This window comes from Aptenodytes patagonicus, chromosome 4 (assembly GCF_965638725.1).
Source record: "Aptenodytes patagonicus chromosome 4, bAptPat1.pri.cur, whole genome shotgun sequence".
Taxonomy (NCBI): Eukaryota; Metazoa; Chordata; class Aves; order Sphenisciformes; family Spheniscidae; genus Aptenodytes; species Aptenodytes patagonicus.
Genome location: NC_134952.1, coordinates 79,139,037 through 79,151,609, shown reverse-complemented (window position 1 = coordinate 79,151,609; position 12,573 = coordinate 79,139,037). Strand labels below are relative to the sequence as shown.

General features: G+C 37.7%; 1 protein-coding gene across 10 annotated transcripts in view; it reads left to right on the top strand.

Moving 5' to 3' along the window:
- The window catches only part of BLTP1 (bridge-like lipid transfer protein family member 1), a 129,459-nt gene that overhangs the window by 65,420 nt on the left and 51,466 nt on the right, over positions 1-12,573 (top strand). For 9 of the 10 annotated variants that reach the window (XM_076337275.1, XM_076337270.1, XM_076337276.1 and 6 more), the window contains exons 39-47: positions 376-528; positions 1,780-2,020; positions 3,395-3,543; positions 5,537-5,756; positions 6,648-6,806; positions 8,509-8,684; positions 9,222-9,397; positions 10,044-10,750; positions 12,000-12,239. In XM_076337275.1, coding sequence (XP_076193390.1) covers positions 376-528; positions 1,780-2,020; positions 3,395-3,543; positions 5,537-5,756; positions 6,648-6,806; positions 8,509-8,684; positions 9,222-9,397; positions 10,044-10,750; positions 12,000-12,239 — 2,221 coding nt within the window. The remainder of the gene's footprint in view (positions 1-375; positions 529-1,779; positions 2,021-3,394; positions 3,544-5,536; positions 5,757-6,647; positions 6,807-8,508; positions 8,685-9,221; positions 9,398-10,043; positions 10,751-11,999; positions 12,240-12,573) is intronic. The other variant, XM_076337269.1, reaches the window with a different exon arrangement.

Genomic DNA, 12,573 nt, shown 5'->3' with positions numbered 1-12,573 from the left:
TTTTCCTACCCATTTTCTAGCATTAAACCAAATTAGAAAAGTGCCTGGTTTTCCTGTAACTAGGAATAAGCAGTTTCTTTGAAAATCTCAGCTAGCTGTGCATATATGTCTATTAGTCCAGGGGTGACTTTACAAAGTCTGCATTTTGAATCCAGCCTTCTGTTTTATTACTTCATATAAATAAATAAGCATCAAGTATGATTTTTCACATACCACTGTTTAAAATAAGGTAGGTATCCATGTGGCAAATCTTTGTTGCAGAAGTTCAAAATGGGGTTAGAAGCTTGTGATACCGTAAGTGAAATCTTGTAGTTTATGCACGTGTTCTGTTTGCAAGTACGTTCACATGTGAAAAATTGTTACATTTTAATCTAGAATAAAAGTGTGCACTTTCCTCTGAGAAGCAAGTACAACAGGCTTACCAAAGTGGCTCGTTTCTTGCAAGAAAATCCTTCTTGTTTACTGTGTAATATATTGCACCATTACCTTCATCAAGCAAATTACTCCATTATTGAGGATGCCACCATGGTGAGTTACCCTGTAAAAATGGAAATAACTCAGTCTGTTAGTTTCAAATGTACCAATTCTCAGGTCTTAAAATAGGTAACAGTTTAAGGAAAGTTAACAAACAAGAAAATATACCCCAAACTCGTATATATCCTTAAATTGATAAGTAGATATGGCTTCTCTCACTTCATTTTTCTTTCAGATCTGCTGTTTTTGTTGCGGCCTGTGTATATGCATAATTTTTATCGAGCTATTTTATTAGTAAATACATGAGAAATCATAGCCCAATAAGGCATGTCTTTAAAATTGTTAATGGCCTTTTTATCAGATCTCACTTTTCTTAAAGATAACAGCAAAGTAGTAAACGTTTGCATCTGTAGTTTTGAAATTGAATAAATCTCAATTATTAAGGCAAGTGCATGCACTGATTAGCTTATTCCAAATTCTCTCCTTCAGAACTAGTTTTCATGTCTTTTAGAAATACTTGGATAATGCAGACAGTTTAAGAAAAGAGCTAGAATTGGAGAAACTTTAAGGCTTAAGAATCTAATCTTTTTCTGGGTGGCTTTTGAAAGTAAATGTCTGGATTGTAGTGGCAAATGTTTGAACAAACATATTAGGCATAAGGAGGAGTGTTTGTTCCTGATTTTGTGTCATTTTCATAATCCAATTCCATGGCTGTCAGATTTAAGCACTATGTTTTTCAACATATTCAGCTGAGAGCCCAGTGATCAGAAATAGCAGTTTGTGGCAGAAATAGCACTGCTTGATTTGTGTTCAAAATAAGAAGCTTTTTTTTCTTTACAATTACAATTCAGTGATGTAATCAAAACAATCCCTATTTTTTGCCTCAAATTTATGTTTTTAAAATACTGCTTACCAACAACGGCAAAACCCTCATCTTTTTAATTTCAGTTCTGTTTCTACAGTCAATCTAGTGCTGTCGTGAGTTTTACTGCATAGTTCAGAGCCCTATAATTACTTAAGTACTTTTAGTTTCATATTTAATAAACGTGCTTCTTGTTGTTTATTTTTGGCCCCTTGGGCTAGATCCTCAGGTCATGTAAATGAACATATTTACTGTGTTCAGTGAAGCTGTAATTTTTATCTGTTAGCACCATGGCTTCTTATATCTGAATGGACGTTGTGTGGTGCCAGCATGTTTCTGTCATAAGCCCCTTGAGCACAAAGATTTAAGGGAGTTCTGACTTCCCCCCCCAGTTTACTTTAAAATGCTGTGATATGCATTTTTAATTTTTGTTTTTCTTTAAGAGTGACGGCCTTCCTGCCTTAGTAACCTTAAAGAAAGGTCTAGTTGCCTTAGCAAGGCAATGGATGAAGTTCATTGTGGTGACCCCAGCTTTTAAAGGAGTCAGCTTACACAGACCAGCTCAGCCAGTGAAATTGCAGACAAATGCCTGCCACGAGCATGAGGATGGACTTGGATTAGACAATGGAGGGGGTCTCCAGAGTGATACAAGTGCTGATGGAGCGGAGTTTGAATTTGATGCAGGTATTTTTGTGTTCTTCTGTCTCCATAAAAATTCATAGGGACAAGTATCTCCTCTCAGAGCATTTGTATCTTCTTTAGTTTTAATGCTTGAATACATTACATGCTGCTTTTTTAGAATCATCAAGCTGCTTTTTTAGAATCATCTTCATTTTGAAGCAGCTGCTGACAATTATAATTATAGTATTATAATAATTCTTACTTGTTTGGGGAAAAACAAAGCAGGAGACTTCTTTTTCTTCACATGCTTTGTCTTGTTATTTATGGCACGAAATACATCAACTTAATTATTTGCTAGCTTGCAATTAGGATTTTGTTGTGCACCTTCTGATCTTAGTTAAGAATTGTAACATGCAATTCTATGAATTCTCCCAGGTATAGCTTCAAACCTACCTTCTTATTTGTTCTTTATGAAGACATATTGTCATTAAAAAAAAAATTTTCCTCATTTTTACTACTTCATATGTGGTAGATTTCTGTTGCCAGCTTACACGTTGCCAATTTAACATAAGCTACTGATTTAGCTTTGTATTTGATATAGAGCTGACTTAAATAAGAACCACAGAAAGGAAGGGCATAAATAACTGCGTGTTGTTGGAACACTTTTTTTTTGCTGTCTTGAGTTGACTTAGGTTTTTTGTGTTTGTAGCATCTATATAGTGTTACTGTTCTCAGAAATACAATGTTTGTTTTTCTTTTCTCAAGTAAGAATTATGTAACATTGAGGAAAAAATAATTTAAAAAAATCAGGAGGAGAATCTGCTTTTTGTTAAAAGCCAGGCAGAAGTTATCAGCTTAAAGACAGCAAAAACAAAGATGTTTGCGTGTGAAACTTGTATGTAATCATACAGTATGATGGACGTTTTTTGCGCCCTCCTCTAAAATATCTGTTTTGGTTGAGCAGAAACATACTGTTGGAACTGGTGAAGTATTTTAATTTTTTTTGCTGTGTATATTCTCCTATTTTTCCCCAAGAATTTTGGAAGTGGCAATTTTGCTGCCTTGTATAGATTGACTTAGAGATGGAATTCATGCAAATGTAAGCATCTTAATTCAAAAAACGATCAGCCGTGCCAGAGTCAGCAAAAGAAAGTGAAATTTGGCAACTTCCTTTTGATCTGTAGCACAGAGCAACAGTTGTATGACATTAGAAGGACAAAAAGATTTGTACTTGGATTATTAAACAAAATCCTGTAGGGCCATGTCTGAGGTTTTCGTATTCGTCTTAAAATTCCCTTGAATTCCCTAGACAGCTGTGTGTAGGTGCGTGTCAGAATTTGAAAGTTCATGACTGCTTGTAAATAAATGTACCTAATAACAGATAATCTTGTTTCCCCATATATATAAAAATGAGAAAAATTATTTGCTTGATTCCAGCTACTGTCAGTGAGCATACAATGCTCCTAGAAGGAACAGCTAATCGCCCTCCACCTGCTGGTGGCTCTTCTGGACCTGTAACTGGTGCTGAGATCATGAGGAAATTATCCAAGACTCACACTCACAGTGATTCTGTTCTGAAAATAAAGGTAAGTTTTCAGTGCCATGCACGAGGGGAAAATGGTTTGTAGCTGGCCTGTTCAGAAGCAATTCTGTAGACTGCAGATGAATAAATGCTTGTCTAAAAAGTAACCATAACTACCTATAACTGTAACACGTGGAAGGTATGCTCCTTACCTTATAAAAGTGATGCTCGATCAGTTGGCCTATATTCTACATATGTTTATTGTTTTTCTTGCCAATTAACTTCAGAGCCACGCTTAAAAACAATATATATGTGCATCCTTTAAGGATGTACATTAACTTTTCTGGCTTTTAATCTATTTATGGAAGCAGAAATGAGGATTTAACTATGATTATACAAAATACAAGATTGACAAAACTCTCCAATAACTTGTATTAAAATTAGTGTGTTTTTTTAATTCCACAAGTTGTTCAGAAAACTGCAAGATTTTATTTTTATCTCTGCTTTCTGAACAGAAAGAGTCTGTGAATGTTTGTGTGTTTGGGGGGTTGGTTTTGGTTTCTTTTGGTTTTGTGTGCTGGTTTGGAGGTTGTTTGTTTGGGGTTTTTTTGGTGGGGTTTGGGGGGTGGTTTTGTTTTGGTTTTGGGGTTTTTCTTTAAGTCATTTGTTGTCTTCTGTATGTATGTTAGGTAGCTTGGTGGCTTGTAGTGATTCCTTTCCAGCTGTGGTTTTTCACAGAATGATTGAGGTTGAAAGGGACCTCTGTAGGTCATCTTGTCCAACCCCCCTGCTCAAGCAGGGCCACCTGGAGCCAGTTGCCCAGGGTTATGTCCAGATGGCTTTTGAATATCTCCAAGGATGGAGTCTCCATAACTAGTGACAGTGCTCAGTCACCCTCACAGTAAAAAAGTGTTTCCTGATGTTCACAGGGAACCTCCTGTGTTTCAGTTCGTGCCCATTGCCTCTTGTCCTGGCACTGGGCGCCACTGAGAAGGGCCTGGCTCCATTGTCTTTGCATCCTCCCTTTAGGCATTTTACATACATTAGTAAGATCCCCCTGAGCCTTCCCCTCCCTAGGCTGAACAGTCCCAGCTCTCTCAGCCTTTCCTCATACGAGAGATGCTCCAGTCCCATAATCATCTTAGTGGCCCTTCACTGGACTCTCTCCAGTATTTTGCTCTTGTACTGGGGAGCCCATAACTGGACACAATACTCCAGGTGTGGCCTCACCAGTGCTGAGTAGGGGGGTAGGATCACCTCCCTCGACTTGCTGGCAACTTGCTGTCTAATGCAGCCCAGGCTGGACAGCCCGGCATGGGCACACTGCTGCCTCACATTCAACTTGGTGTCCACCAGGACTCCCAGGTCCTTTTTTGCAAAGCTGTTTTCCAGCTGATCAGACCCCAGCATATACTGGCGCGTTTGTCCCCTGTAGCAGATAGTTACCTGCTACTATCACTGCTCCCTCCTGTTGGTCTTGCATGGTTTAGGGTTAAGTGACCCAGATGCTTTGCTTGAAAGCACGTCTGGCTCTTCATCAATTTTGAGGGCAGAGGACCTGTTTCATAGTTTTAAGCCTTTAGGTTGACCAGGAGCCTTCCTCTTGGTGCCAGAAGTCCCCAGCTTCCGTTCTTCACCTTCCCCAGAGGCTGCACTTACATACAAGGGATGGAAGGGATTTGGTCTTCAGACGAAGACCAAATACAAATTAGGCTTATGTTCAGTGGTATGTACTGATGTTCAGTGGTATGTACTGTTCCTTCTGCAAACTTGCTTTAGGTGAATTCTACACATCTGCAGTTCCATTTGTTACTTGTTTGGCTTTTTAAACTGTTTTTACACATAAAATTATTTTAATACTTGAGAATTCAATAGCACCTTTATGCACAATACCTGCATGGTGTATAGCCTGCCCCAAGTGAAGTGCTACTTGTCCAAAAGTTTGCAGGAATGAGGATTTTGTAGTTATTGTGTTCCAATCTCATACTCAGATCAGATGTCACTTCCTTTTTGCAGTTTACACGGTACTTCATTAGTTTCTTTGTTTTCTCCACAAGGGTATACATCCGTATCATTCCTTAAGTTACACTAGTGGAGATACAGCTACAGATTCACCAGTGCACGTTGGCCGTTCTGGAATGGCAGTCAAAGAAAGTCCAAGAAAAGAGAGTCTGCTCAGCTATCTTACTGGGAGTTTTCCTAGCCTGCATAATCTTTTGGAAGGGACTCCTCAAAGAAGTACAGCTGCAGTTAAAAGTAGTTCTTTAACAAGAACAGGTATGATTTAGCATAAGTAAGCTAAAGGGAGGGGAAGGGAGGATTGATTTTATTTTAATGATTTAGAAAAGGTACTATATTTTCACTATGAGTTATCATTTCTGTTTAAGATCCCACCTCCCCCCTCCTTCCCCCCAAATAAGAATCATAGCAGTTCCTAGGCATTGCTGCACCATACCATTTCCTAGAAGCAAACAGTGAGTACATCAGGTTGGGAAAAGAAATGACAACTAACAAAATAAATAAAATATTTTCCTTTTACTTAGCCTTACTACTTTTTGAGTATAATGCATAATTACGTGAGTCTTTCTGAATGAATAAGGAAATGATCATTCTGTATTTGTCATTTTTTCATGACCTTGTAAGTAGCTCAAAAATGGACTAAAACTAATGTTCTAGTACCTTAGTTTGTGTATAATAATTTGCAGATTTTTAGTAATGGTCTTTTGAACAAATGTATTTTGTAGAAGTTTGAAATGCATACATTGAAATTTATGTTCTGTATTATTGTTCAAGAGTGCATTGTTATAATTTATGTAAAGAAAGATGTTTGATACTGTGTTTTCTCTAAAACCTCTCTCCTGTGCTGTCAGGGAATGAAATATTATTCAGAAAAAAAGGTATTTTGGTTTCTTAACGACTCCTTTCCTCTAATTAATAGTAGAGATGAACAAATGCAAAGACACTTGTAGTGCAACATCCATTAGTGTCATAGTATAACTTCCATGGTAGCACCTGTAGGGCTGCTTGACACATAATTTACTGGAATGAACCTTGAGGATTAGGCTTATTTTAGTAGTAAATCTGTATTGTCAGTAAAATTATGCTGTGTTCCTGGTTTTTGCTGACTTTGATACAACAAATGCTAAAGCTTCTGATTTATCTGTATAGGAAATACTGTGGCCACAGACATGTTATCTGAACATCCTTTGCTGTCTGAACCATCTTCTGTGAGTTTCTATAACTGGATGTCCAATGCTGTGGGCAACAGAGGAAGTGTAGTACAAGAAAGTCCGGCCACCAAATCTGGACACAATAGTCTTCCAACAGGTATGGCTAATTATAGCTGAATTTAAGAGATTATTCTGGGTTGGCTGTTCCTGTGTTTACCATATTCTTTCTGAAAGTAATTGAGCAAGGGACTTAAGTTCAACAGACGTAAATACTACTTGTGGGACTTCTCAGCAAACTGGAAAATGAACAAATGTGATTTAAGCAGAACTGTTGTTTTCATTTCCCTCACTCTGCCTCCAAAAATTTAGCTTTTTCTTACATTTGGAACTGTAAGTGTAGCTTCCAAAACCATGTGAGGCTGCAAAAAGCTAAGCCACAAAATCATCCTTAGTTGCAGAGTTCCTTGGATTTTATTAGTTACTTTTAATCTAATTTGCATATGCTGTTTTTGTAATGAAGACTTTGTCCATTGGAATCCTTGCTCTTTCTCAGTTCAATTTTGAGACTAAACATAAACATCTGTTTTGAAAGTAACATTCTTCTTCAGGGATGGGAAGTGGTCACCTGGTGTAAGGGAATGGAGAAAAGAAAATATATGTTACTGAAAGTCTTAAGTGTATTAAAGAAACAGATATGTAACAACTTATTGCAGCTTATTTATTGTTCTTGTAAGCCTGTCATCATTCATAATCCTCAAATGTGTGTATCTTAATTTTCATTTTCACTAACACTAAATTTGAATTTTTCTTCTATTAACAGTCTTTCAACCATAATGTATTAATCTTAGCCAATAATAAGTTGTTTAAACTTGTTTTTAATATTGAACAAATAGTCTGATCCTACAGAACGTCTTTGTGCTGTACATATTGCTTAACTGGTGTGGCTGCTCTGTAAACTGGAATGTGTTTCTCTGCAGAAAGAATCATAGGGTAGAAGTATAGCTTTCAATTTTTATCCCCCCCCCCCCCCCCCCCCCGAAAAAGCTGTATTTTTTCCTACTGAAACTATAACAATTTGTTCACAAGCTCACGTTCCTGAAATTAAGACTTAGCGATTTTAACTCGGGCACAGATCTATCCAAACCATTTTTCTGTGGAGGCATGTAGTCGTGGCTCTCCGATAAGTGCTGTACGCTTGAGTTTTGAAGAATCAGGATTAATTTACATTGGCAGAGCAACTCTGTCTCATGGAGGTTGAGTCCAGTCCCGACTCAAGATGCAGGCAATTCAGCATCATTCTGCCCTTGTGCTGCAAGTCTGATTGTTTGTGAATAGAGCAACTGCAGGGAAGTGGCTGTCCATAGTCATTTTTATGAAGAGCATGTTTGGCTAGAGACTAATCTATAGAGATCTAATTAGTGGATCTTGCATTGGGACTAATAAAACCCAGAAGCTGATAGCACATTGAAAGCTAAAAGCAAGTATCTGCAACTGTGGATAATCTTTCTTTTTGTTGATGGTATAGGCTACTCAGCCTATAAACTATTTCAGTTTAAACAGGAGTTAAGTACCCTATAGAATGCAATACAGGCAAAAGGCCTTGGGAAGGAGGGCAAAAAGAAGGAAATATTTTTGTCCTTTCCAAATATGAGTTGGACGATCTCTATTACCTGTTTCAGCAATATCAGGCTGTTTCTTTATCCTGAAAGCCACTTTTGTGAGGTTATAGACCTGACTAGGGCTCTGACTTTCTATGTGTATGGTATGTCTTTCTATATAATTAATCTTGCTGAATTAATAGAGTTGGTGGCGTAAAAATTTGCTGTGGTGTTAGTGTTCCATGGGTATTTATTTTTTAGGTGTGGCACCCAATCTTCCTACTATACCCTCTGCTTCAGACTTCAACACAGTTTTGTCTAGTGACCAGAACACCCTGGATGGCACACACTCACAGCACAGCACCAGTCAGGATGACATTGCAGGTGTAGAAGAGGGTAACCAGGGGTTTCCTGCTGTCCAGCTAGCAGATGCACAGGTAGGTGTGGTTTGCTGATGTATTTTGGAGTTCTGTAGGGAAAAACTAGTTATTACTTTAAAAAAAAAAAAAAATCTTACAGTGATGAAAACATTATCCTGGTTTTGTACGTTTCTTATGCATTCCTATGCAAAGATGAAAGGCTCAAGAAACCTCTGAGGTGTCCCATAACAAACTTCATGAATGGTGATTAATAGAGCATTGTTTTATAACTTCAGAGAACATATTGGAGCATTTATGAGATTAACCTAGTTCTCCAGAGTACTTTGTACTGAGGGGAACGTGCAGAAACCTTGCGTCCATAGCTAAGCATTCAATGATAGCTTGCTATGTAGTCAGTCTTTTTACTCAAAAAGTCAATAAAGCTTCTCTTTTTTTATCCCACTTCTTTCTGTTTTACAGCGCTGTCAATAAAACTTAAAAATGTTCTATATTATGTAGCTGACATTGTAAATACTGTAGATCAACAAATGATGGAGCAAGATGATACGCATAATGTAGACAATAAGAATTAAATCAGTGGGTTTTGTTTTGTAGGTTGTTTTCAAACCTCTTCTAAGTTACACGGGCATTCAGTCTCAGGATGCAATGCCACTCTGCTACAGAATGTACTTCGGAGAGTACCTTTCATTCTCAGGAACTTTGGACTGCCTAAGAGCAGATATTGTTGATTCAGATACAGCAAAGGAAAGAAAAAGCAAGCGAGCTCGAAGGTATGTTGTGACATATTTGAAGATCTGTATCTTGGTTAAAGAATAGAAATTAGGTTCTTCATGTGAAGACATAGAATTCCAAAGCACTTCCGTAGAATAAGGAGCAGTCCTTTATTCTTTTAATCTTACCTGTTTTGGCTTCCTGTTAGAGTATTTTATTTTTTTTAATCTTCCTATAGAATGGTTTGGAAATTTTAAGTATTTGAATCTCAGCTACTTTTGAGAATTGGAGATTGGGGAAGGGAGAGCAGGTGAGAAAAATAGTGGCGGAAATTTGAGAGGCTCTTAAGTGCTGTTTTGTAATTAATCCTGTAAATGAGGTTGTAATTTTTGTTGCATTTACTTTTGGTGTAAATGCTGAATCTTCCCCCCGCCCCCCCACCGATTTTGGGCAAAGCTTTAGGTTATGATGGAAAGACTGCATGCCAAACTAAGTTTACATAGAACTGAATGATTACTATGTCAGTAGCACGCAGTATGAAAGTATAAAAGTTTGGTTTTTATATTTAGAACTATGGTAAGAAGGTGATATCCTAAGGGAACTGAAAGGTTGGATTCAGTAAATTAGATGTACCACTGTGTAAAAACAGTATTGGACTCCCATAAAAAGAAACAAAGTAGTAACTTGTACCTTTTCTTTCCTTAGGCAAGGAGCTGTCAATCTTCCTCCTCTTGAATTCAAACCAGCTTTGATGTTAGAAACTTTCAGTATTAGTGCTGTTGTGATGGAGAAATCCATGTGCACACCTCATAACTCCACCAATGCCCTTTCTTTTCATGACTTGAATAAACGCTATTATAATACTTTTCACTGTAATTTTACAATTTCTTGCCAGTCCATAAGCCAGCACGTAGATATGGCACTGGTTCGTCTCATTCATCAGTTCAGTACAATGATTGATGATATCAAAGCCACGCAGACAGACATCAAACTTAGCAGATACACAGCTGGATCAGCCTCTCCGACACCTACTTTTAAAACCCGCAAGCACAGAGACTTCCGCTCTTCTGATTTCAGCCGAAGCTCTCGAGGAAGTCTTAATGGAGGTAACCGGGTGAACAACACCAAGAACAAACGAACAAACAATGAGAACAATAAAAAAGAGTCTCGAAACAAGAATTCCTTGGGGAGGTCAGAAAGAAGAACTTCTAAAGTGTCCAGGAAAGGTTCAAAAGATGTCGTTGACCACATGACCATTCATATGGATGACTCTGACTCTATTACCGTGTCGGAACAGAGCGAACCTTCTGCTGAGTGCTGGCAAAATATGTATAAATTATTGAACTTCTATTCGCTCATTTCTGATCCAACCGGGATTTTAGAAAAGTCTTCTGAAACTTTCGGGCCAACAGGTAAACTCATTCATGAATCCAAATAATTGAGAATGTGTGCTTTTGCTCAAGTGTATTCTTCTAAATCTTGATCATAAGGCGGTTTTTGAAAGTTGCCCACCCCATCTAACTTGGATCAGAGGGGCAAGTGGTGAGGTGGGGGGGGAGCTTGTAATTAGTTCACCAAGATGGTGTACAAAGGAAAAAAAAATCTTCTCCTGGCTTTATAGTATGCTTTGATTCTTTCAATCCTAGACTTAGTCAAATATGTGTTAGTTGATTAGTTTTAAATTCAGTCCCTTGATATTCTTGTGCAGCTCTGTTAGTCTGGATTTGCACTGGCTGTGGGACTGTGTTAAGTTAACTTTTCTGTTTAATTGTATACAGAGTGGACTGAGTTTGTTCCTCCCTAGGTTCTGTTTTGTTTACGAGTGGCTAATGGAAATGCTGTATATTATTCTGTGAAAATATGTACATAAGCGATGCTGAGGGAGATAATTTCTGTCCTGGGAATGACTCAGTTAAAAAATCATCTGTGAACCTAGCTTTGAGAGAAGAAAAGGTGAAATACTGATTTTGGTAAAGTCTGGCAGAGATTACAGGTGTTTGGGCCATAATTTCGCCCAAAACTTTGAGATCTGGGTTAGCATCACTCTTTTTGTTGGTGAACTTAGGTTGCTGTAAATATGCAGGGGATGATAAGTTACTAGTTAGGCATATTTTCTTTGGACTTTTTTTAACTAAAGAATGAAAAACTGAGGAAGTGTCAAATGAGAGCTTCTGTTAAACAGAGGGCAGTATCTTTCATGCACAGAATATATCCACAGCTATGACATCTGCACAAAATGTAAATTTTCTTACATTGTTTTTATGCTCTGAGTGTTGAAAAGGAAAACTTGCTCATCCAAAACTAAATTATAAGAACCTTTGGCTGTGAAATGATCAAAAAAGAAACAGGACAATTGGAAACTGTCAGAGCATTTTTATTGCATAACAATAAAATTGCATAAATATTCATATTTATATAACATACATAAGAATATATCTATGAATAATAATGAAATTGGATCACTCATTATTGTCCCTATTGTGTCTTGGATTTGGTTCAGTTGCAGTGTTAGAGTGGAATCAGTGAGGCCCAGATAATTTGCCTAAAGAGTTCACTTGATGCGCAAGGTGTATTTGTACGTGAAACCAAGGATCATTTAAATTGGGTATGCCAAGGATTTCTTGTACAGTATCCTTAAATAACTCCTTTGTGTTTTTGTAGGTGTTCGAAGCCCAACCGAACCTGCTTGTAGAGTGGTGTTTGAGAATGAACAGGATAATGGCAGAGACACGCAGAGGAAGCGCAGCCTGGTGACTTCGGAGCCACAGCATGTGACTCTCATAGTCTTTGGAATAGGCATGGTGAACCGAACCCACCTGGAGGCAGACATTGGCGGTCTAACGATGGAATCTGAACTGAAGAGAATCCATGGCAGTTTCACCCTGAAAGAAAAAATGAAAGGTGGGATAAGCTAAAATGTACTCTGTAATTAAATTCAGTGGCAGCTTTACATGTTTATGTGTGCGTGCATACCTATACCAATGTGTATGTATGTGCATGTGTAATATGTTTTTTTGTAAATAGGTGTACATTATGTCTGTGTGTGGATAGTAGAATAACGTTCCATAAGTTCTTTTAAAAACTATTGCTAGGATGCTGAAGGATTTTAAAAGGATGCAAGACTTTCAGAAAATGCCGTGAAGAAAATTGTTTTAGAAGATAGTCACTCCTTTCATTTTCAAAAGCTTTCTTCTTGGCACAATTTAAATTTGATATTACTTAACGTGACTACTAA